Genomic DNA, 27094 nt, shown 5'->3' on the forward strand with positions numbered 1-27094 from the left:
AAAATTTTTTTTAATGTTTATTTATTTTTGAGAGAGACAGACACAGAGCAAAAGTGGGGGAGGGGCAGAGAGAGAGAGGGAGACACAGACTCCAAAGCAGGCTCCAGGCTCTGAGCTGTCAGCACACAGACCGACATGGGGCTCAAACCCACGAGCCATGAGATCATGACCTGAGCTGAAGTCGGACTCTTACACGACTGAGCCACCCAGGCGCCCCAGATCCTTTCTCTCTTTTTTAAAGTTCATTTATTTACTTTAAGACAGAGAGACAGAGAGAGAGAGAGAGAGAGAGAGAGAGAACATGTGTGCATGCACACGTGGTAGGGGCAGAGAAAGAGAGAGAGGGAGAGAGAAAAGAGAATCCCAAGCAGGCTCTGCACCATCAGCACAGAGCCCGATGAGGGGCGCAAACTTGTGAACCATGAGACCATGACTTGAGCCAAAATCAAGAGCCAGACATTTAACTGAGCCACCCAGGCATCCTGAAGTTGAAACTTTTCTAATGAAGGCTTTGCAGTCTAGTATAGAATTGAAGACAGGCATGTAAACAAGGGCACAGAGAAGGCAAAAAAGAAAACCAGTCATTCTTGGGTTTGGAAGTCAGTAAAAAATAGCATAGAGCAACAAACATTAAAGGCTCGAAATTCAGAACAAGGGAGATATAGAAAGAAATTTCTGGAGAAAGGAACATCATGAGACAGGAAATGGCCTTGTGTGCTTGGATATACAGCAGTTTCATTTTGGTCAGAGAAAACAATGTGAAGAGATTGGAATTGGAAGTTCATAGAGACGAAGCCCATGGACTTCCTTTGACAGACATCTCTCCCTTGGCCAGACTGCTCTAGAAACACAGCAGTGCTAAGCTATGCAAGTAGATGGTATGTTGGTAATGGCATTTGAGTAGGATGAAAGAATAAAGGAATTCTCACATAATGTGCTACTAATTTAGGGTTTTCATCTTTCAGGATAAGATTAGGAAGAATTAGCAGAATGGGCAAAGAGATAAACAGACTGGAATAAATAACACAACCAAAAAGAAAAATATCATAGAAAGTTCCCAGTGGAAACAGAAGGGATGAACTTCAAATATGTGGAAAACATAAAAAGATGGGGACTGTCTGAGGATTAAACTTATTTGATCAATAAATAATCTAAGAAGAAAGAATGTCTTCTAGTCCCAGCAGAAACACTATTGACTTAGTGCATTTATTAACATAGTCGGTGATATGGAGTCATTGTATAGATAAAGCTTATCAACCAAAGGAGATAGCCAGCATAGAATGATAACATCTAACAATGAATCTGTATTGTGTACATAAAACTTTTCAGGCAAGAAAGACACCAAATCTGGAAGGACAGAGTGGGCAATTTGGCAGCATTCAAATTCATCAGATATCATTTTTTCATTTATGCTCATCACAAAGCCTTTTGAGTAATAATTGGTCTTTTTCATATATCTTAAGAAAGCTTTGTTATGTGGTATACTAGACCATTTTTTGGAAAGGTTACCAGAACAGAGCTGTTGGCCATTATCTCTTTCCAACTTAGTAAATGGGATCCTTTCTTTGAGAGTCTAGTTTGCCACTGTGCCTTTACAATTCAATTTTTTGACCTGTAAGACAGACAGTCTAACCTAACCCTAGGATACAGTGAAGTTACAAATAATTCTACCCTTTGGAGTCTCTTTGCAGTCTTGCTCAGTTTCCTCTGGCAACCATGAAACCTCATTGCCTCCATCCCTTTGGATTTTCTGTATCTTAAAAATAGGTTAACTTGTCTACAGGAGCGAATGTTAAAGTCTTAAGTAGAAATCACACTTCTAGAAATATTTCAATAAAATAACTACAGCAAGCATGTAGATATAACAGTTGATCAAAGCACAGCCACCCAGGCTGTAAAATAAATTTAGTTCATCTCAAGTTCAGTTTCTGCCTTCCATAACGTTATGAAGGAGGAGAATGGTAGAGAACTGGCAGTTTTCAAACATTTGTTGGTTTGTTTTTTGATCCACAGGAATTTCTCCACAAACTAAATCTTTATGGTAACTTGCCATGTAAAAAATACCAGAGCGAAATTCATGGGCAGAAGCAGAGAGGAATAGCCAGAAATTCTGCTGGCTCAATTCTTTCCAAGGCCCATAGTCTTAATGCCTCCCAAGGAGTCCTCGGGGCTCAGTTTGAGAACAGACAACAGAGTCAAGGAATCTGGGAGAAAAAAAATTAAGTAATACAGGTTTTGATCTTGGCTTCAAAACACACTTGAGAATCGCTCTGGTGACTTTTATTTCCTTATTTAGTAGAAACAGGTGCCCACGTATCTCTGGGAAAATAAGGAAGTCATCTTTATGATAAAATGGCCATGGGAATATTTTTAGGTTGCATGAAGCACCCAAACAAATAATAAAACATTTAGACTAAACTCTTATATTTGGAGATCCAAAATCCCTTCATTACATAACCATTTTCAATGACTTTGTTTAAAGATCATTATTCCCAGAATTTTAAAAGAACACATGGAATTTCATACATAGATATCCATTTCTAAAACAATTAAGCTTTATCTTTGCTGTGAGGTAGGAATTAAAGTCATTCATTCAAGAAATAATTATTGAGCACTTATTATTTCTGAAACATTGTTCCAACACAGTCAAGTACATGAAGTTGCCCTGACCCTTGACCAACACAGTGGAAAGGAAGGTAAAGGGGACAGAGTTATAGAGTAAATCCATTAATTTATTGTTGAGTGTTATAATGAGTCATTATAGTCATCACAGTCACTCCCAAAAATCTACAAATTAGGTGCCTTTAGTAGTCTTTCTTTGTGTGTGTATAGGTGATCTCCACTGGTTTTCATTCAGTGAAATGAGCCATGTAATGTGTTTCTCCCATCTCCTCCCCCCCCCCCCCGCTAAAAAGTAGCTTAACCTGTGAAAATTAGTAACGGGAAACCCCACTAAAATGGAATCAGAAGGTTTCCGTGAGGAGAGCTCTCAAACCTTGCTATTCTTAGTCAATTGCAGACCCAAGAGGAAGAAGTGGACTTGACTATGCACATGGACACAACTTTACTATCCCAGCTAAAGAAAGAAATGCTTTCCTTATCTGCCCCTCTGCCATAGCTAAGCCAATGAAAAGTCACCATGCTTTCAACTCCTGGTTTACTCCAATGGAGTGTAGTTTATAACAGCCTTCCCAACTTACAATTTTCTCCTTCAGAAGCATACTTTTCCTTTGTTTCCAGGATTTGTCTCTGGTTTTGCCACAGGTTGTTTGTCCAGGATTACAATTCTCTTTTATTCCTGAATAAGCCCATCCATTGCTGGTAAGATAAATAGTAGTTTTTCTTTTTTAAGGCTGAAAAACCTATTCTTGTACCCACTTCTTTCTGACAAAATTGTCTCCTTTTTTTTGGTGTATATTATTGACTATTATGGTTATACTCCATGCTTTTTATTATGTGTTCTCAAATACCATTAGTAAATTTTCTTAAGTAATACTTTACTGATTTATATTATTAAATACAATATTTAATTTAGGATGGAGGCATCTAGGTGGCTCAGTTGGTTAAGTGTCTCACTCTTGATTTCTGCTCAGGTCATGATCTCACGGTTGGTAGGATAGAACCCCACGTTGGGCTCTGTCCTGATAGCATGGAGCCTGCTTGGGATTCTCTCTCTCCCTCTCCCCCACTCACTCTCTCTATCTGTCTAACTCAAAATAAAGAAATAAACTTTAAAAAAATATTTAATTTAGGATGTAAACAATTACTGGAAATATCACTGGCCAGGACATAGTCTTATTTGATTTAGGCCAAGTCAGGAAGCACTAGAAAAAAATGGCAGCATCTTCTTCATATTAAATTCAAACTCAGCATTATAATTTCTCTAAAGGTACACAGTAGGATCTAGAAGATGAAGCTCAAATAAGTTTTGCCTTGGTCTGGGTGAAGGCATTGCTCTGTCATTACAAAAGAAATCAGCCACTATGACACATATATCGGATGCATACATAAACCATAGTGTTCCAGGAAGGCAGGTGGGAATCAATGCATAGGGATTCTTCAATTCTTAGAAGCCTAAGCGTCGCCACTAGCATCCTCAAATCAATACAGGAATTATCTCATCCTTCTCTGCTAATTGTCTTTTTTTTGTTAGATGCCTGGGTATGAAAATACTGGCTTGGGAAAGAATTGAATCTAGAAGGTAAGTGTCCAGATTTTAAATGATTTTTTTTTTCCTGGATAGGGCTTTGTTTTTCCTCAGAAAAGTAATGGCATAAGCCTTAATGCATTTCCACCATTCAAGTTTCGAGTTAAATTGCAGCATTTACCCTGATACAGCACTGCAGAAAATCCCAATCTGGTTGGTAGCCGCAGCTTTCGGGCACTAGGGATATTTTTTTCCTTGGAATGTTTTGTCATGACAGTTAAGTCAACTTCAGTTAATGAGAATCGTTCAGATTGCTTGTATTAGAGATGTACTTGAGGAAGGCTTTGGAAGTCCATGCTGGAGAAGCGATAGTACCTGACATAGTAATAGTTCTACCATGTGCTAAATAAATTCATCTTTCACAATTCCCTAGCTGCTTAATTACTCAAGACTGATTGCTACCTGATTCAAGAGGTAAAAAGCAAGAGCAGAGTGGATTAAGCAGCATGAGGTATATTTACAAATCTTTCCATTTTAAATGTCTAAACTAGCTTCAGCTACCCTTGAGATAAACAGTATCACCAAAATGAGTCCATATGCTTCTCACCCTGAGTAAAATTGTGTTATATAATAGTACTCTTCCTCATTCCAAACCTCCAACTATCACTGGAGGAAGCTTGTTTGCAGTAAAAAGTGCAATATGGAGGTGGATTCCAAAGAAAATGTAGAATCTTAAGGAGTCAGGATATAATTACTACTAATGTTGGACAGTGCTATACAATAAAAAGTACATGCTACCTGAAATGCTTGGCACAAAATTCAACTTCTTACTTGTTATGCCAAAAATCTGTTCCCTTCCCACCTCCTTTAAAAGGTCTACAAAAACCAGCTAGTGAGACGATGTTTTAACTTATTAGAAACTTACGTCTCAGAAAATCCATCTCAAAGCTACAAAAGAACAGACATCAATACAAGAAAATCGGAACTAAAGAAAAACAGAAGAAAAATAGGGACATTAAAATACCCAAACTAAGAACAGCCAAGAGTTCAGACTTTTCTTCCTCTATGAACGTTAACGGCCACAAGAGTCATCGGTAAGTCAATGTTTGCAAAATGCCTACTATGGGCACTTTGGAGTAGACATTAGAAAAGATGCCAAGTAGACCCAGTCTAGCCCCCAGTGAACCCCAAACCCAGAAAATAACATGCCATATAGCCTAAGTGTCAAATAAAAGACTCACTGATTAAAGAATAAAGGTGGAAGGGATGTTAAAGACAAATCAGTCCAACTTCCTCACGGTATGAAAGAGAAAACAGGAGAGGCCCATAAGAGGTGGGACTAAACTGGAATCCCAAATCTTCTGATCCCAAGCCATAAACAAGGCCATCGGCCAACCCTTTCCCAAAGGAAGTAACAGTTTCTTACCAAAAGCAGGGTGGCTGCAATTAATATGGCTGGGAAAGAGCTCCAACTGAACATTCTTGATGTCATAATAATAGGCCCTGTCTCTCCCAGCAATGAGTTACTTTGGGGAGGCTTTCGATGGCTTAATGATCCCATGTAAAACAGGTCCTGTGGCAAAAGCAACTTACTGAGAAATATTTCCAAAACCATAACATAATCATTAAAAAACTTTAGCCAACTCTCAAGTCTTAGAGGGCCCATTACGTGCTAAACACTGTGCTATTTCTGGTCTAGGGAAACAGCAGTGCCCAGGAAGTAACACCTTAAATGCCTGGCAAAACCCTCCCCTTCCAAAGTACTGATCCTGCCTCCAGCAGAACTAACCAAGAGAAGCAGCTACATATGTTTCTGATGAGTTCTCCCAGTGGCCTCCCCATCAATAAATCCTCACTTATCACTATGATCTGTTTAAGACATTAGCCCAACAAAGTTTCTAGAGTGTTTTTCTAAAAATTTTGACCGGGGCCCACATTATGAAAAACATCTTCCACTGGGATCTGTTATACACATATGTATTACACTGAAACTAAAGTATTGATACAATAATACTTTACTATGTGCAATACCTTCGGCTATTTCCTATTTCTTTCTATTTTCTTTCCTTCTCCTTAAGTGAAACATAAATGTGGATCATGATATGTTAAACTGACCTAGTGACTCGAATAGAGCATAACTCATTTGAGAAACACTGAGAGACCATTCATTCATTAATTCCACATTAATTTTTAAGGCCTATTCCAGGCCAAGTACTGTTTGAAGTACTAGAAAACAATGGGAATGGAACAATGAAAATTTACGTTCTTTCGGGGCTTATATTTCATTGCTGGGAGATAGAAAATGAACAAGTCCAAAGGCAAATTGTATTGTATAGTAGATAATGATGAGCTCTAAGGAGAAAACTGAAGCAGAGAGGGAGACCAGAAGGTGAGGGTGCTTGTGGTTTGGGATAGAGTGGCCAGGGGATTCCCCACTAAGAAGGTGACATTTGCATTAAAAACTGCAGGAGTTAAGGAAACAAGTCTGCAGGTATCTGAGGAAGAGCTTTCCAGGTATAGAGAGAGAGAGACAGGCTGAACCTGAGGCCAGAGGGACAACAGATGTCAGTCTTGTTGGGACTTTGGAAATCACTGAATGTTTGTATCCATTGAATTTGGTTTAGATGGGAAGCTAGTATAGGATTTTGAGCAGGTGGGTGATATGATCTGACTTACAATGTAACAGAACGACTTTGCCCAGTGGGACCATTGGTACGGCCATCGAGCCATACCCTTCCCCTCACAGAGCAATCACAGAAGCCCATGATTCCCAGGTCTGGGAACTGTCATTCCTAATACAGTTCTGTATAACCCCCTATCTGACCATCTTCTCATCTTTCCCACTTTCTCTCTCCCCTCTGGAACTCAGTCCTGTCATCACTAAGATTCCCTACCTCCAGAATCTCTTCCCCAAATATAACCTTTAGCTTCTTGCTCTAACGAAAGCTGGCCATCCCCCGAGGACACTGCTTTCCTGGCTGTCTCCATTGGAGGCCTCTCTGTTCTCCTATTCCTCTTGTGTTGTAGGACCTGAAAGTTTTATAGGTGCTATCCTCTACCTCGTGGGAAGTCAAAGATGTTGTTCGTCTTCCTTAAAAACACTTACTCTTTTGAAGGTAGGCCACGTAGTATGCAAATTATTCCTTTTTTTAAAAAAATTATTATTCATTTACAAACCTCAGGATCAGTCTCTCTCATTTGCTAAAGATTTAACATAGGATTCAATGTGTCAGTGGCCATAACAACTCTTGTCATAATTTTTCATGACTTCAGATTCCACAGAGAAAATCCCTTCTATACTCAGGTCCTTTGAACTCATAATGTCTTCAATCCTACATTTGTCTCCCAGCTCAAAATGATCAAATCATGGTCATTTTCATTAGTAATAATCTCTTCTCAAGACCTTGATACCACGCATCTCTAGAATCCATCTCTTTCTTTTCCAGCTCACTCCCATTATGATTGTGTGGCAGATCTCTGTTTCCAAAGATGGCCAGAACGGTCGCTCCCATTCCACCTGTTCTTCTGCAATGTGACTCCGCCTCTCTCTCAACTCTCTGCCACTCTCTGAAGTGGTACAGTCTCACTGCCGTCCTCTTGAACCTGAGCTAGCTTTTGTGAATGGCATGAAGTCAACAGCATATGGCTGATGTGATGCTATGCAACTTCTGTGACCAGGTCAGCCCTGCAGTTTTGCCTTGCTCTCTTGCAATACTTTTTTCTTGGAGCCCGAGTCACCAGATTAGAAACCTGACTACCTTGAGAACACCATGCTGGAGAGGACACATTTAGAGGCCATCTTCAAAATTCTAGGCTGAGGGGCTCCTTCAGAAATCCCAAACTTGGTACCAGTCATGTGAGCAAAGAAAGCATCTTAGAAGTGGTTGTTTTAGCCCCAGCCGTCCCAGCCCTTGGACATTCAAGTGACCCTGAGCCGAGGCTCTAGACATTGTAGAGATGGGAGAAATTGACCTCACTGTACCCTTTTTAAATTACTGACCCACAAAACCCATGAGCATAATAAAATGGTTGTTTTGTACTACGAAGTCTTGTGGTGTTTGTTATACAGTAATCGATAACCAGAATAGACTCCAACCTCAAACAATTTTCTGACCTCACAGAAAATCCTAGTATTTTGACCCTATCACTTTTTTGCTATGATGATGATGGGAAGTAAATCCTCATTGCCCTTTTTGTTTGACTTAGTTTATATGAGAGAGACAGTTAATAATTCATTAAATAATCCATTTACTCTCCTACATTTTCCGTACTTCCTTTAGCTAACTTATGGCCATGTGTCTAGTTCTGGCCAATAGAATATGATGAGAAATAACTATCAATTCACGTGCAAGGTAGTTATAAGTTGGTGTGGTTTCCCTAACTATTCTCTTTTCTGTGTACACAGCTGGGACCACAAACTCTGAGAAGACAAGATGTTGCATGGCAGAGGCATCCTCGACCCCTGAATTTCTGCTGGAGAAAGAGTTCCCAAAGAAAGCTTCCTGACCCACACTAAACTGTAGTATGAGCAAGAAATCAATCTTTGTTGTGTTAATCCAACTAGATTTAAGGCATTATTTGTTATTGCAACATGGTTTAGTTGACCCCAACTAGTAAAATTTTCATGATCTGTCATTATAGTCATTCTTCTGCATACACTATAAACCTTCTTTTTTTTCCCCCCCTGTAAGGTTTTTTCCAATTAAATTCATGTCATTGCCTACTCAACCCCTCCCCCAAGCAGCTATATATGGCTGGAGGTGGGGCACTGACTCAGCAACAATGCCAATTGATTTCTTTTCTAAATCCGTAAACGCGAACTTCAAGTGGTTCCTTGGGCTTCTTAGCTGTTCACCTAGCTTTTTTTTCTTTAATTTATTCTCCAATTTCCAAAGCCACTCTTTCAAAATCTCTTCACTTTCCTCAAATCAGCACCTCCTCTCCCAAATTTATTCTCAGCTGATAACTTGCTTCATATTTTACTGGCAAAGTTGAAGCCACAGAAGAGAATTTCCACACACTCCCACCCCCACATGTACCAATCTATCTGGATCTGTCCGTATATTTTGCTTTCTCTTTTCTTAACCGGAGATGAGCTGTCTGTGCTCTTATATAAAGCCCATGACTCTAGTTGTGTTCTGAATCCAGGCCCATCTCTCCTACTCAATGACATTGCTTCTGCAGTTTCTTCCTATCTTTGCTTTACTATGAAGCTTTCTGTACTGCGCATCCCAATTAGCGTACAATCATTGTTTCTCTGTGATGTAACACTCCTTGGAAAAATTATCATTACTCACTGTCTTCACTTCTTATGCTCCAAGCTCTACTCAACCTCTTTGTTACTCGCAGCACGCCTCCAAAGCAATTCTTGTCAAAGTCACCACTGACCTTCAAGTTGCTAAGTCAAATGACCAAGTCTCAGTTCTCATTGGACACAACTTCTTAGCAGCTTTTGAAACAGTTGATGTCTAGCTTTTTCAGGAAACACCTTCTTTACTTGGCTGCTGGGACACTATTATCTTTTGATTCTCCTGCCATCTCACTGCCTGATCCTTCTTAATGTCATTTTTCTAAATCATCTTCATTTTCCCAATCTCTAAGCATTGGAAAGCTTCAGGGCTCAGATCTTAGACTTCTATTTCCTATCTATATTTATCTTTCCAGTTGATCTTGTCAGATCTCATGGCTTTTATTATCAGCTATGCCATGATAAATCCAAAATTTATATTTCCAGCTCCAACTTACTGATTTTACTTCTGAACCTGATCTACATACTGTCTTAGCCCACATTTTTCCCACTTGGATGCTTCATAGGTATATCTAACTTACCCGATAGAAGAGTAAATTCCTAAAGTTTTCCTCTACCACTGATTCCTTCCATAATCTCCTTATGACAATAAATAGTAAATGCTTTCTATTAATTATTCAGTCCTGAAAGATTGGGGTCATCCTTGACTCTTCTCTTTCTTACATACCACATCCAATCCTGCAGCAAATCTTGTCAATTCTATTTTCAAATATACATCCTGAGTCGAATCCCTTTTTACTACTGTCCCTGTTCTCATGGTATTTCAAGTCACCACAATTATATCCCATAAATTTTTGTGATAACCTCTTACACAGTCTCCCTATAACCATTCTCGATCCACTGCAGACTAATTTTCACACTGTAGCCAAAGATGCCTTTAGAACGTAAGTCAGGTCATACTCTAATGTCTCAAATGCTTCAGATAGCTTTCCATCTAAAGTATTCTCAGTGCCCTACATGATCTGGCTCTTTACAATTTTCCTAACTCCATCTCATAATACTCACACAGTTGTCCACTCTGCTCCAGCCACACTCCCTTTCTTGCTGTTCCTCAACTTTACCAAGAGAAGCCCATCTAAAAGACTGCATTTATAATTGGCTTTGTCAGAGACGTTCTTCTCAGGTTGCCACATGGATACTTCTTTACTTCATTTAGCTCTCTACTTCAATTTCTTTCTTTTTGTTTTTTTAGAAAGTCTTTTCTCTTACCACTTATGCTCTTTATCCCTTATCCTGCTTTATTTTTGCACTTTATAGCACTTATCTTATTTGTTTATTGTCAGATGCCTCCCCTTTGCAGGCCAAGAATGTAAGATCCATGTGGGCAATAACTTGATCAGTTCTGTTCAGTGCCTTTTACTCTAGAATCCAAAAATACCTGGAACATAGTAGGTGCTCAATAGATATTTGAATCCATTAATAAACAAATGAACATGGAGCTCATGAACACGGAATTTTGAGCGTGGAGTTTTAGATGATGAATGAGGTCTTGTAGATGGAAAGGCTGGCTTCCCCTGAACAAAACAAGTCAGGTACATGTGTCCATCATCTTTACTCACTATCTTCACTACCTATTTTTTAAGCTCTATTGAACTTTAAATTAGTCTCAGTACTGCCACAAAGCAGCTCTTGTCAAAATCACAAATGACTAAAGTAAGACTCCTGGCGTATAAAACGAATTCAGGATAGATCGCAAAAATAACAGTGAAGCAAGGCTACTAATGTCTTTGGCAATTATCCACAGAAGATCAGCAAGGAGGAGCCAGGTTGGTACCTGTATGCAATATTAGCCCATATTTCTCCTTCCAGAAAGAGGAAACACATTCACACAAAGCAAATGAAGTAAAAAAAAAAAAGGCTGACAATGAGTTATAAATTAAATTAGTGACATTCTTATTGCTTTATGTTTGCAAAGAGAAAAGATGTTAAGCTGGAGTTAAATAGGGTCATTTTAGTCATAATAGGTCATTCCAGAGGTCATATATATGCCTATGATCATCTTTTATAAACCTAAATCTGGAACATACAATTTGAGAGACACGAATTTACTTACAGACAAAATATAAAAATTGGTACAGGTTTAAAAAATGCAGGATAGGGGTGCTTGGGTAGCTCTAGCTCAGTCAGTTGAGCGACTGACTCTTGATTTTGACTCAAGTCATGATCTCAGGGTCATGGGACCGAGCCCTCTGTTGGGCTCCATGTAGAACACGGATCCTGCTTAAGATTCTCTCTCTCTCATTATCTCTCTCTCTCTCTCTCTCTCTTCCTCTCTCTCTCTCTCTTTCTCCTCTCTGCCCCTCTCCCTTGCTCATGCTCTCTCTGTCAAAAAAAAATGGCAGGATATAAAAGTACAGTACATGTGCCTCTTAAATGGCACCAGGGATATTAAGTGGGTGAATGATCAGAAAAAAGAACAAGGCAGGTGCAGTCTAGAAGGAAGATACGTGGTCAGAAACAAGATAGCTGAAGAGCAGAACATCATAAGTGACATATTCAGCTTCAGGGATAAGTTCTAATGAACACAAAAGGTTTGAATCTTGAGAGGCACAGTGGAGTGAATATTCACTACCTCAGATAAATCCTTGTGAGAAGATAGGAATAGAAATAAAAGTGTGCCAGAAGAGTTGGGCTTCTTTGCCTTACACCCAACTAACTTCATATTATGCAGTTTGGATACCATATACAATGTAATCAATCAAAGGACTACTTTCAACCAATGCCATCTGTACCCCTAGAAGATATAGATCTGCCAATTGAACTTACTGATGCTCAATAGCACATTCCACCTCATCACCTTCATGGAGTTGTGCTCTGAATGCAAGGTTGTGGTTTTTCTATCTAAAGCCTCTCTCCCTCTCTCTCTTTCTCTCTCTCTTTCATATGTACACACACACACACACACACACACACGCACGCATGCACACACACACACTAGAAGTCAACAAAAGAGAATGGAGATTAGAGGTTGGAGGATAACGCATACCTTACATGACATTAGAAAGGAATGATTAAAGGAATGATCTAGCTTCAGTAGAAAATGAAATAAATAGGGGTGCCTGGGTGGCTCAGTCTGTTGAGTGTCTGACTCTTGATTTCGGCTCAGGTCATGATCTTGCAGTTGGTAGTTTGAGTCCCACATTGGGCTCTGTGCTGACAGTGCAGAGTCTACTTGGGATTCTCTCTCTCTCCCTTTCTCTGTCCTTCCCCTGCTCTCTCTCTCTCTCTCTCTCTCTCTCTCTCTCTCTCTCAAAATAAATAAATAACTTTAAAAAAGAAAGAAAATGAAATGAATAATATTGTAGGATCTTCAAAATTTGAGATTGAAAAGCCCAAAACTTTCATTTAATATATGAAGAACTGGGACAAAGTTGAATAAAACATACAAAGTTAGTGGAAAAACTAGAATGAAAGCCCAGATTTCCTGGCCCTGTAGGATATTCCTTTCATTTTGCTAGTTCTTGATCTTGGTATCTTTATCATTATGGATCATTTTACAAACAGAACAAAGCACAACCAACAAACTCCCTCTTGATGGAAAAGATATCTGAAATAAGTATTTATTGGTAGGTTTATTGTAGTTATGTTTTCAGAACATACCAAAAAAGTTTATTTCAGAACATTTTAAGGACTGAATTCTATGAATCCTGAAGAGTAACCAGTCACCAGGCTTCTTAGAGTCTGCACCTACACTGTCCAGAGTTGAGTTATGATCTTAAAGAACACTGACAGAGGAAAAAAAAAGTGTGAAAAGTATGTGTTTCAGGGTCTGGGCATTTGCTTCAGTGCTATGGCTTTACATGTTATTATTTCCTTAAGGAATGAAAACACCACTTTGATTTTGTAGAATTGATACTACAATTCAACACCACTGGAGACAATTTTTCTCCTTATTTGTATTGAATATAGAATTCTATATAACATATAATTTTCCTGATAAATCTTTCCATTACCTACTTAGATTGCCACAGTTTTAGGTATCTAATTTGTCATTTTGAATGAGCCATGCTGCATTTGTGAATCATGCTGAATGTTCCTTATGAATTTTATATTGTTATTTCAAGTCAAGAGACTGAGCTCAAAAAACAAGTATTAAATGGTTCAAATCTAGGCTCATCCTTATCACTGGTACAAACAAATTTTAATATAGTTCTTTGGGAAAAAGAAAAAAAACTTTTGTTAACAAGATGAACATGCATTTAAAGACGATATGCAAAATCCAGGATGACTTTCAATTTCTTGAATCTAAGGGCTGTTTCCTATTGATCATTGAATCCAGCTCACTTAAAGCTTGATAAGATTTACAAAGCATTTGCTGTATGTTCTAAGCTTTAGGTGTATTCTACTCCATTCAAACAACAATTATTTGAAAGTGATACGATTATTACCCTTATTTTATATGAGTAACCTGAGGCTTACTGAGATGAACTGACTTACTAGGGGTCACAACGAACTTGGGTTTCCAGATAAAGAAGTTTGACCCCAGTACCTACACTATAAACCTGTTTTGCGGTATTCTCAAAAATGTTTGTTAAAGTGAAAACAAAAAGGGTCTGGATTACCTGGAAGACTTTTTGGCCACATACCTGTGGGGTTTTTTATTTAGTAATAAAATTGTAATTCATAGCTGATTTTAACATTTACTTTACAGCTCAAGACTCTCCTGTTCATGTCAGTTCACCTCGTAGAGGCCATTATTACAGCTCAACCTCCAAATCACTGAATGTGGGGAATTATATCATATCTGACAGAACTCTTTTGTAGTACCACAGATATCACCATTATCATGGCTTTTCTGATGCACTCCATCAGTCTCGTTGCTGAGCCATCACTCACATTTCTTCCCAGACTTGATCTTCTTTTTTTGTGAGAACAGACACACACACACACACACACACACACACACACACACTCATAAAGCATTTTCTAGACATTTATGTATGCCTAGGAGAAAAGTTATAAGAAGGAATAATCTTGAGTGAAGATGCTCATTAATTATTTTTACCAGAGATGTAAGAAATTGGGGGAGACACCTTTAAGCAGCAGCAGGAAGGTTTAGCTAATATGGAGGTAAGTAAATGAGTATAATTTCTGGAAAATTTTTGAAATGAATTAATAAGCCAAGATTAATGAAGGAGTTTTTCAGATTAGAACATGTGAGTGGTTCTTTGAATTTTCACCCTACGCTATTCACTCTTCACCATCATCAACTTGAAGATGCCCATGAATACGAGCCACGAAAGTTTGTTCAGACTAAGTGTTGGGTTTCCTTAGCTCCGTACTCCATTATCCCTGGCCTATCATTTTTGAAGAAGCAGAGTACAGAATTCCAATATTGTATAATTTAAAAATACCTGACAGCACTCAATTCCCCAACATAAATGGGAAGATGACTTGGTCAGCCTAAAATTTCCAAAAGGCCCAGTAAGGTTGAAACGGACACCACCCCAAGTAAGATTTTACATAATCACACAGACACATCAGTGCAAAATTAAAACGGATTTCTGCCTGAGAATTCAAGAAATATACTACCTTGCCCCATATCGGTAAGAATCCGATTACCACAAGGATGGATAGTTACCCATGGCGAAGAATGGGATTCCAAGCAGGGTGGAGTTGTACTTTCCATCGGTGATGAAGAAGATCCCTGCTGCTGTGATGATGGAGATGCACACCGTGAGCACCCCCAGGAGGCCCAGGAAGGGCTTGCTGCGCAAACAGTCCTTCATGGAGCTGGAGAGGGTGGCTGTGGTCAGGATCAGCACAAGGCTCACCAGGACCTTGCTCCTGGCCAGGATGCTGGTCTTATGAAAGTCTCTCCAGAGGCTAAAGGATGCTAAAGAGTAGAGCTGGAAGTCCTGGTGCTCCTCCTGGAGCTTCCTCATAAGCTTACAGAACTCATTCTCCCACTTCTCCCCTATGAGGTCTTGGGTGGCAGAACCATAGGTCTGGAGGTAGTAGGTGATTTGAATGGCTCTGGCTGACTTGACCCGCTGGTCCTTGCTGTTTGGCACTTCCACTACCCCGCCCAGTTGGTGTCCAATAAAACTGTTCCTCCCATCCTTGAAAACAGAAAAAGGAGAGACTACAGTTACCAGAGGGATGCACATTCCAGACAACAGATTGTTACTCTAAGTGAAGGAACACAATGAAGGCAGAGGATGGCTCTTGCAATCGTGGAGCTGATGTGGGTGGAGTGGCATGTGAGGATTTTATATTTAACCTTTTGGAGTGTCATGGGATCCCATGCAAGATGAACAGGATTAGAAAGATGCAAAGAGAATTACGAAGCTATGCAAGACTCGCCACATGCATAGGGAAATGATCCATCCCGTCCCTACCCCCGTTCCCATCATTTCTGTCTGTAGCAGTCTATTACAACTCCTTTATGCAGGATCAAGTCTTACGATTCAGTTTCAGCCAAAAGTTTTCAGCTTCAGTTTCATGAAGCATGGCATGAGTTAACATTTCAAAAATTGGAAGAATAATCCATTTAGTAAATATACACTAAGCTTTTCAGGGTTAACACACACACCTACACCAACACACACAAACACACATGAACATTACAAACATCTATACTCTGGGGCTCCTGGGGGTGCAACGGTGCACTGCACACCAGATAGAAGATACTATTTGTTTTGTTTTTACAATTAACACAAGAGTGTTGAAATGTTTCCTAAATATGAGGTGAGCGCCTGCTCACTCATCATGATGTTCCCTCCAAACACCTGCCTCAGTCATAGGTTGACCTTTTCCCCATAGAACACAGTGGACAACCACCCCCCGCCCCCCCCCCCCCCAATGAAACTGATAAGATTTCAGGTGGGCTTGTCAAAAGTCATTGTGATTTTAGAATTTCACATGAAGTAGAGCAGACAAGGTCATAGGACTAGGATATTTATGAGAGAAGTGATCACTCCTCTTTAAGGTACAAGTAAGGTAGATACTGAGTTGTTTATTTACTTATTATTTTAAGTTTATTTATTTGTTTTGAGATGGGGGCAGAGAAAAAGGGAGATAGAGAGGATCCCAAGCAAGCTCAGCACTGTCTGTGTGCAGCCTGATATGGGGCTCAAACTCATGAACCATGAGATCAAGACCTGAGCCAAGATCAAGAGTCAGAGGCTTAACCCACTGAGCTACAATGCACCCCAGATATGCAGTTGTTTAATTCAGAGCAGTAATTATCAACCAGTGTGCCTTAACACTCAGAAAGAAGTCCCTGATGGCCATCACCAAATTTAAATCAATTTGGATATTTTCTTTTTGCCACAACTGTCATTTACTTCAGTGGCAATGGTGGTCAGATGCAATACTGAGCCCAATAGCAGGTCGCAAGACAGAACATGGCATTGAAAATGTGCTGCAGGTACCACGTGAAATGCAGGCACGAAGGTACTTAGTGCCAAGAGGAGAATCTGCACTTGCTACGTCAAGCAAGATATTTATCTCACAAGGATATAAAAGCATAGAAGCAGAGCAGGAAACAATTCTTTCTAGAAAGGTAGTGCAGAAGGGCAGCAAACCCAAACAGTCTGCTAACCGTGGTTGTTATCACAGAATTGCAGCGCACTCTACCCTCAAATAGACACCTGTAACCAGTTATTATGGACTCATTTAGTCAGACTCTATATCTGAGGTACTTGTTGCTATTTGTATTTTTAACATGCACTAAAGTAACTGTCGTACTTGAAAGTGTGTTGCAGGCACAAAAAAGTTTGAGAAATTTACAGCAAGTACAAATGTTGTTAGTGGTGTCATTAAGATTTGTGAGGAGGAAATTTCATAGTCATTTCACATACCCATTTGCCCCTATACGTTAAGTAAAAGCAATTTTTCTACTTAATACAACCTGACCATCTCTAAATGAACAATTTATTTCTAAATAAGAATTGGATTTGAGGTTTTTTTTCCTTCCTTTGCTTGGAAAATCTCCCCTTTCCAAGGCATCTTTGTATCTTTGTAAACTTTCCATCTTTTTTCATATATATATATATATATATAAACCTGAAATTCCAGCTGGAGTTTCCCCACTCTCTCTTTTTGAAACCTTGTGGGCTTCTCCGATGAGCTGCAAGTGAAACAGTAGGAAAGCTTCAAAGGAGTGGGCATCTTGTCCCAGCACTGAGAGACTGGAATATGGTTTCCACTCTTTAAAGAATTTCCACTCTTGCTCTCAATTAGGCTTGTTTATTTTTGGTTTAAGCTTGGTATAATTTTTAGCTCCACCCTGGTTTCTACTTCTTTGAAATCCTGCCTGTGATGTTGACATGTGCTTTTGATTATTTGAAAGAGAAAGTATTTTAAAAGCTATATTTATTCACTTAAGAATGTGCAGTTCCATCTGTCTTTACTCATTCTTGTCATCAAAAAGATTTCTCAGGGATCTTTAACAGCGGAACAAAGATTTATGCGTCCCTCAGGCCTCATTTGGAGATTATAGTGGATCAAAGAGGGCACTGATAATGTGCCTGGACAAAAGTCAAAAGTCTACAGATTTTTAAACAACTGATCTTTATTGAGTTTGGCTAACTGCTCACCCCCCCTTTTGAGGTTGTCTAATTGCCATTTCTTACAAAAATTACCTCATAAGAGATACGCTTTCATCCCATTATATTTAAATGGATGTAACTAATAGAATGAATTTCTCTCTCTTAATTTGTTCTAGTCCATGCACCAGAACAAAATAAACAAGGTCTTTAGACGTCCTTGAACAGAAAGCTGTGCTGAAAGTTTCACAGTTTGTACAAGCCATTGGCCCAGTCATCCTATATGATCTTGAGAAATCATCCCAATGTTTCTCAGAACTATACTGAGCATATTTTTGTAAGGCAAAATTCTACTGTTTTGTAAGGGATGGTGGAAGAGTTTGCCAGTTTCCCAACTTTAACAGTTCATTGGTAGGAGAAATAGAGAATGAATAAAACATGTATTGTAATTATCCTCTGGGCAGAACTTCCCTGGACCTGTAAGCAGTCAGGGGGGGTTAGTGGCAAGAACGCCTAATCAGAAGTCCTGTGACCTGGCCTGCAGCACAGGTCTCAGGCTAACTGGCTAAGAAACCCTTGGCTGGTTCATTTCCCCTTGTAGGTTTCCATTTTCTCATCTCTAAATGAGCAGATATGAATATAGGAGTAAATGTTTACATAATGTTGAAGATAATTTTCAGCTCTATTATCCTATGAAAATACTACCTATAAAGTCAGATGTGAAGGTCAGAAATGATATCATTATAATAAAGCCATGAATTAATTATTTTTATGGCATAACAAAATCTTACCAATCACCAGGTAGGACATTTGTGTTTAACAGGTGAGTAAATGTAGAGGCTCAGAGAAGGCAGACCTGTTAGTCAAAGTGATGAACCCAGGGTTCTAATGCAATTCTTCTGATTCCAAATCCAGAACTTTCTAGAATCCTGTGGGGCTGACTTCAGGGAGGCCACTTTGGTTCCTAGTCCCCACTAACTGTTCTTTTTTTTTAATGTTTATTTATTTTTGAGAGAGAGAGAGAGAGAGAGATAAAGCGTGAGTGTGGGAAGGGCAGAGAGAGAGGGAGACCCAGAATCTGAAGCAGGCTCCAGGCTCTGAGCTGTCAGCACAGAGCCCAACGCGGAGCTTGAACTCACGGACTGTGAGATCGTGACCTGAGCCAAAGTCCGATGCTTAATCGCTTACATGCATGTTGATTCAACTTCCTCCTTTTCCAACAAAACCTCTTACGCAAATTCTAAAATTCCTTTAAGTACAGAAATCACATTTGTCGGCCCGAAGATAAACCTTAAAAACATGACAAAATGGTAACACATCACTTTCAATGCTCTCCTGTTTCAGTGTTTCACTGAATTGAACAGACATCGCTAACAGGAGATGAACTGAAGTTCCTAACTCCACATCCTTGTGTCCGCTTCTGCTCTTCTTGTGCCCACTTCTGCTCATCGAAGCCAGAGCCCACGTGCACAACTCTAAATGAGATGACACCACTTATGCACTTATAACCTTCTACTTGCTTCCACTTGCACTGGGAAGAAATGAGAATTCCTTACCAGGTCTGTAAGGCTCTGCATGTCCCACCATGGGCTGAGCCTCAGACCTTGTCCCCCACCAGTCTTCTCCCCATGAATTCTATTCCAGCTTTCCTGTCTTGCTTCCTATTCCTTCAACACACCAACTTTCACCACATGGCCTTTGCACCTGCCATGCCCTCTGCCTGGAATGCCTTCCTCTACTCTTCTATGGCCAGGGCTACTTCTTCACAGAGGTCTTACCTTTAAAGAGAACATTTGAACCGCATGCTCTAAACTAGACACTTCCTTCCCAGCCCTCACTTTATGATATGCTCCTATTTTGTCTTCTCCCTACAAAGGATTTCTGTCTGAAGTGATCTTATTGAACCATTCAAATGTTCCTTCAACTAGCATGTGTGTTCGCTGAGAGCTGACACCTTTCTTATCTTGCTCACTGACAATTTCCCGGGGTTTAGAACACAGCCTGGTATATAATGAACATCCCATAATATTTAACTCAGTTCACCCTGAGGTGTATATAACTAATCATACGTTATTTTTTTTTAATTTTTTTTAACGTTTATTTATTTTTGAGACAGAGAGAGACACAGCATGAATGGGGGAGGGTCAGAGAGAGAGGGAGACACAGAATTGGAAGCAGGCTCCAGGCTCTGAGCCATCAGCCCAGAGCCCGACGCGGGGCTCCAACTCGCGGACCACGAGATTGTGACCTGAGCTGAAGTCGGACACTCAACCGACTGAGCCACCCAGGCGCCCCATACGTTATTTTTTTTTTAATGTTTGTTTTTATCTTTGAGAGAAGAAGAGAGACAGATCACGAGTGGGGGAGGGACAGAGAGAGAAGGAGACACAGAATCCGAAGCAGGTTCCGGGCTCTGAGCTGTCAGCGCAGAGCCTGACGTGGGGCTTGAACTCACAAACCATGAGATCATGACCTGAGCTGAAGTCAGATGCTCAACTGACTGAGCCACCCAGGTGCCCCCATGCATTATTGTTATAGACACTATTTTATTAAGAACAGGAAAAGCAAGAGACAGCTCAAAGTGTCTGAGGACAATAGGGTCTCAGATGAAGAAAGGTGTATATAGAAATTGGAGGCTGGTATAGGAAAAAAACCCATAAATTTTACCTTTTTTTCCAGTCCCTTTACTCTACTGTAACATTTCCCTAAAATATGTTTCCTCCTCTATTTTCATTGCACACCAAACATAGTCTAGTGGCAGGGGGACTTAGTGAGTACTTGAAAAAAGGATTTGCATGCAGGTCTGGGGGCAAAGGGCAGCCAAAGTGTTCAAGGAACTGAAGGAAAAGATGAGGTCTGAGGCTAGAGAGCAAAGCAAGGTCTTTTAAGTTTAAGAGCCAGGAAAGCCTTATTAGGGAGCCGGAGTTAACTGTTCTGCAGTAAGAAACCACTGTGAGTTTTAAGCAGGGAACCACACACTTTACTTTTTGGAGTGCTTTCTCAGTGTACCATGGGAGATGATTTAGGCAGTAAGGGTGACTTTAAAGGAAAGAGTTCCATTAGGAAGTCCCTGCAGTATTTCAGGTTCTTGATGCAGGATGAAAAAAAAAAAAAGTCAGCCCAGGCAGTCTGTGGTAGGTAAATTGTTCCAAGGTGAATCAGTGCATTTACAGGTCATGATGCTACCTCACAGCCACAAAGCATCTCATCATATTCTCTCTCCAGGAGCAGTAATGTCAGAAGAAGAAAAAAAATATCTTGAATTCTTTAGGTCTTATTCAGTTTACAGTAACTACTGAGTAGCTTTTAAAAATTACCACCCAATCCAAAGCTCTACAGTGGAAAAGGCAATTAAGACTCTCAGAGACAAGATCAAAGAATAAATTCTTCAAGAGATAGGAGAGGAAAGAGACATTAATGTCACAAACTATTGGGCAGAGAAAAAAAAATTACTCAGTGATGCTTTGAAATTATAGGGGAGTAAGTGTCATATCTGCTCAATGTATGTGCTAGGTTGACATCAAGATACTTTCTGGGATTGCAAGATAATTTAGCTGCAGACCTCTGTCCAAGACAATTGCATTTCAGATTTCACTGATTTTTGATGAGGTAGACACTGCAAGGATATTGGAAACTTTTAGATTATCAGTTGTCTCGTATTGCTGAAAAGAAAATCTTCCCATGTATAGAAGACAGTGATATTTCTTCTTTTTTAATTTTAATTTTTATTAAAAAAAAAATTTTTAATGTTTATTTATTTTTGAGACAGAGAGAGAGAGAGAGCATGAACAGGGGAGGATCAGAGAAAGAGGGAGACACAGAATCTGAAACAGGCTCCAGGCTCTGAGCTGTCAGCACAGCTCGAACCCACGGACCGCGAGATGATGACCTGAGCCGAAGTCGGACGCTTAACCGACTGAGCCACCCAGGCGCCCCCTTTTTTAATTTTTAATTTTAGAGAGCAGGGGAGGGACAGAAGGAGAGAGAGAAACTCAAGCAGGCTTCCTACTCAGTGCGGAGCCGAACACGGGTCTCAATCCCATGACCCTAGGATCATGACCTGAGCCGAAACCAAGAGTCAGATGTTCAACAAGGCAGTGATATTTCTAACAAAATGGTAAGGTTTGTTGTTGTTTTGTTTGCTTGTTTGTTTAAATAAGATTCCCCTCCTATTTATTTCTGAACTTATGTCTCTTTGTTTTATTCTCAATATCAAATATTGTAGAATAAACTGCCACTAAATGAAATCCTCAGCTATCTTGGATTTCCTCACCAGAGTTTCATATTTAGTAGAAACAAGCAAATAATGAGAAAGAAGGTTCCTATAAGGTATTTAAAGAAAAAAGAATCAAAATGCTACTCCTGAAACCATTACTACACTATATGTTAACTAACTTGGATTTAAATAAACAACAATAAAATAAAGTAAAAAAAAAATAAAGAAAAAGGAATCAAAACTTATTTTGAAATGACTTTAAAACATTGAAATGCCCTAATAAAGAACAAATTAAATTTTTTATGTCATATTACTAAGCTAGGGTAGTGCACGTGTGTATTTTTTTTTTTCAAATAGCAAAATTAAAAAAATAAGGTTTGTATTGTTGAAATGAAATATGAACTTTAGCCTACCGGAATAGAAGTTTAAGAATACAGTCTAGCATATCACTTTTTAACACACGAGGCAGACTCAGTTTTATGACTTAAGAACTTTCTTTGCATTATCCTAGGTCATTTTATGAGAAAGTGCTTTGCTGGAGTAGCCTCAACTCACCAAAGAGGACACAGGCTCGTAGCAAGAGGAAGGAATAAGGTTCTATTAAGTGGCACAGCCAATCACTTATTCCTCTTTCTGACTCCGTCAGGCATATTCCTAACACAGCTGCACCTATGTTTGAATAGTTTAAGAATACATTTGAATGAAAGGAAGTATAATACAGCAGTTATGTACAGACTCGAGAATCCAACCGTCTCACTTAGAGAACCAGTGTCAACATGGACAAGGTGTGGAGCTGTCTGGATGTCAGTTTTGTTACTGGTTAAAGTAAGAATCGTTGGGGTACCTGTGTGGCTCAGTCCATTGGGTGGCCGACTTCAGCTCAGGTCATGATCTCATGGTTCATGGGTTCGAGCCCCACATCGGGCTCTGTGCTGATAGCTCAGAGCCTGGAGCCTGCTTCGGATTCTGTGTCTCCCCTTGCTCTCTGCCCCTCCCCTGCTCACACTCTTTCTCTGTCTCTCAAAACTGAATAAACATTAAAAAAAAAATAAGAATCATAAGGCATTGTGAGGATCAAGTGTGCTAATGCATATAAAGCATTTAGAATAGTGCTCAGAAAGTGTTGGATATTATTCTTATTAAAATGTTTGAATGATGCTGTTTATTCACTGAGACATCTAATATTATTCTACATGTCCCAGCAAATATCTGTAATGTGATGAGAGAACACAGGGCCCAGAATCCAAGTATCTGACTCCAAGTTCCAGTTCTGCTACTATACGGCAAGGTGACAGGGCATGACTTCTCGGGATAGCAACTCCATCTCAAAAATAAAAGGCTTGGCTTATATTATTTCTAAAGGTTTCATTAGCTCTGTATTTAATGATTCATCTCTGGTGAAGTCATTAGACACTCCGAAGTAGGCTAGAAAAATCTACCCTAAGGGAAAAAGAAATAAGAAGGAAGAAGAAACACAAGATGACCCATGTTCATTTCCATAGAAACAAGAAGCTTTTTATCTTCTTTAAAATCTGGACCCAGTAGCTTTTCTCTCTTGGAGTAATTTCCAGAGAGAATGCTTCTCCAGTGGAAAAAGATCAAGAGTTTGCCCGATTTTACCTAGATGCAAATCATCTCTCAGTAGCCTAGATGAATTGATTTCTTATTCAGTAAAATTCATTTTCTCTTCAGCTCTCCATGTCATGAGTACCCTGTCTTCAGTTATTTATTTACTTATCACAAAATTGGATAAATACACTTAATTTCTCCTTTACTGATGCAAAATCTGTACACAAATTTATTTTAAAAGTATGGAAGTAGAGTTAACATGTACATTAAATGTGAGGCATATAACAAAGAACTTTTTGTTTTTTCTGTAATTCATCTTAGTGACCCTATCCCAAAAATTTCAATTGAAACCAATAGGACTGTTTTCAGTGAGTCTCTCACAAAGGCATCAGTATAACCACTCATGGGCAAGTGTTCCATATCAAAGGACATTTAGCTTTGATGCAACTCTCCATAAAGGAAACTGGCCATCATTCACAGGGGAACGTTTGTGGAATGCACAAAGGCCTCAAGTGCAATGCCCCCTTCAGGAGAAGGATTGAAAGTCCTACTCTTGCCTTTCTTTTGGGGGAAACTCTCTCCCCCAAACACTCTAGTTTACAGTCACATGCTGTATCAGGAGGATGACATCTGAGTCATTAGCACCTCTGAGTGGAAAAGTAGATCAGACGAACAACCTACAGACTAACAACCTACTGGGGCAGAGTAGAGCTCCAAAGATCCTCACAGAAATGGGAAAGAGGAAGGGTCAAAGGCAGAGGTATTGCAGGTAACTACCTGGGGCAGCAGTGTGGTGAAGTCTTGGTGTGCTCAAGGACATGACACACGCAGGGAAACAGTCAAGAAGGGTAGAGTCATTCATTCATTGAAGACACGTTCAGTGAACACCTGCTCTGTGTCAGCCAGATGTTGAGGTTAGAATGGTGAACTGCGACAGTTCCTCTCTTCAGAAAGCCTTTGGGGTGGAGTGGGAGAGGGATACAAATGAGCAGAAAGGCATTTAAAAATATATAGGTATTAAGGAAGCACTGAAAAGCAATTGTCTAGCCTAGCAGGGACTAAGAAGACTTTCTGAAAAGGGGTGCATCTTAGCTGAGCCCTGAAGCATGAGTAACAATTGTCCAGATGAAGATGGGGTGGACATGAGGAAGGAGAATCTTCCAGGCAGAGGGAACAGCATATGCAAAGGCCTCGAAAGGAGAATATGCATGTTGTGTTCCAGGGACTTGGAGAATGACTGGAACTTACAGTGGGGGTGGGAAGGGCGATGCAGAAATGAGTACTGGTAATGAGTATGGAGATTTGCTTTATTCAAAAGCTCTCTTTGACAGCAGTGTGAAAAATCAGCCTTAGGTGTGCCTTGGGATGGAGACAGACACTAGAAAGGGAGCATGGGATTGTTTTCTTGCCTTCCTCACAGCTTTATTTAAGCCAAGACCTACCTGATTGTACGAACATTATTTTTTAAAAAAATTTTATGGAATTCACACTATTCTGGAAAATAAGTTTTCCCCACACCTGGGTTTTTTCCAAAGAACCATGTCTTCCCGAGTGCTAGAACTTCTTGGAGAAAACCTTCCTTCCTAGAGGTGCAGGAGTTGCTAACGGTGATTTACTTCTAATGGTTCCCATAAATCTCACAAATTCAAACAATATATGCACTGAGTGTCTGGGAAGGCAAATTGCTAGTGTGTGCAAGAAAACAAGATAAGGACAAATACACAGAAAGAAAAAAGTCTCTTCCTTGGAAGAGTTTGTACTTTTGTTATAGAAACAAAGCCTATAAGATGGCGAGAAAATAAAGCAGCAGAGAAAATTGGAACTCAGAAGACACTGCTGAGGAATGCAGATAACTGCTGAGGGCTGCAAAATTATATACATACAGCATGATCTCAACCATGTAAAAATAAATATGCATGTAAAAATATTCAAAGGAAATCATCAAAACTTAAACACTGACTCTTATTTGGTATGAAATTATAGATCACATCTGCTTTCTTGGTTAGTTGGGCTATTATATATATATATATATATATATATATATATATATGTATATATATATATATATATATTTGAAAAACTATGGACTCATCAACAAAAATAATAAAAAATAAGTATGTTAAGGGAACTGTATAAAGGGTAGTTAGGAATGGGAAGGATAAATTAGGTTTGATTTCTGATAACACTTCACTTAGACAAGCAGTGGAAGAGGAGGGAGGGCCAAGAAGCAAGACACTTTTATTTCCGGGCTCAAGTCTTAAGCAATCTGTCTTGTGGCTTCTAAGTCAACTTACGTTACGATGGTTCATTCTTTTCCCTGAAGGACTGTGGTTTTGCCCACTGAAATATAATGAACAACAGTGGTCTACTTAAAGTTACAGTTAAATAACAACAGATTCCTGGCTTCTAGGGTAGGGTATAGTGCTAACTGTTGGAGATGCAAGAGAGAAGGATCAAAGGAGAAGACTTCCAAAGGGAAGGGCTGGAGAAGGTGCAAGGCCTTAGGACGTGTTTACACAGCTGAACAATGCACGGCTCATAAGGAATGCCTAGAGCCATTAACATTGTCCAGGGCTGGATCCTCCTTCACACCTGACCCTTCCTAGTGTTATAGAAACCAATTAACTCAAAATTCAACCTTGAAAAGCTAAACCATTAGATTGAATAACACACTTGCTTAGCTGACTTTATGCACGTAGTCTTTAGCAATTATCCTAATAAAAGAAGCTTCATTCTGGAGTCAGGGCCTCATTCCCACTCGACTATGAGGACCTTCACTTCACTGCACTTTGTTTGAGGACTCATCTTTTGCGACTCCGGCCATACTCCCTGCAACAGCTAACACTCAAACTCTCAAGCTGATCTGACCTTGCACTGGTGCTGTGGTATTTTCTTGGCAAAGAAAAGATCATGAAAACCTTGGTGGCTTAATGTCACTTTTCTTCCTTTGAACTTGAGTTCCAAACTGACCCTCATGAGGTTCTTTTTAATTTTTGTCTTTGTATCATTCCTTCCCATGCATTTTTTAATCTGAAAACAGAAGCCAAATTAATTGACCCATTATGTACAGGATTTGCTGTACATAAAACAACACTCTCAGCAGAAACTTTCCTTCTTTCTTGAAATATCTAGACCATTGTAACCACAGAGGTCTAGACTATGAGGTTGGTCAAAACTTCCAGGAAATATGCTGTTGATTTATGCAATGTGGAGATAGCACTGCCATTTATGAACTCCATTTTTCTAATTTCTTCTAATTTCTATTTTTCTTTGTTTTCCAAGATTGTACAAAATTTTCATTCAAAGGGGCCTCTACTGATGATTCATACATGTTGCCTTTTACCATTGCTCTGACTAGCCTT

General features: G+C 39.6%; 1 protein-coding gene across 2 annotated transcripts in view; it reads right to left on the reverse strand.

Annotated features, from left to right (window-relative positions):
- Positions 1–8990: 8990 nt before the first annotated feature.
- The window catches only part of LOC122489605 (patched domain-containing protein 4-like), a 66476-nt gene continuing 48372 nt past the window's right edge, over positions 8991–27094 (reverse strand). The window contains exon 3 of one of the 2 annotated variants that reach the window (XM_043591622.1): positions 8991–15517. In XM_043591622.1, the coding sequence (XP_043447557.1) occupies positions 15014–15517 (504 nt within the window). In that variant the 3' untranslated portion in view covers positions 8991–15013. The remainder of the gene's footprint in view (positions 15518–27094) is intronic. The other variant, XM_043591621.1, reaches the window with a different exon arrangement.

Source organism: Prionailurus bengalensis, chromosome B2, assembly GCF_016509475.1.
Source record: "Prionailurus bengalensis isolate Pbe53 chromosome B2, Fcat_Pben_1.1_paternal_pri, whole genome shotgun sequence".
In the NCBI taxonomy this organism is placed as follows: domain Eukaryota; kingdom Metazoa; phylum Chordata; class Mammalia; order Carnivora; family Felidae; genus Prionailurus; species Prionailurus bengalensis.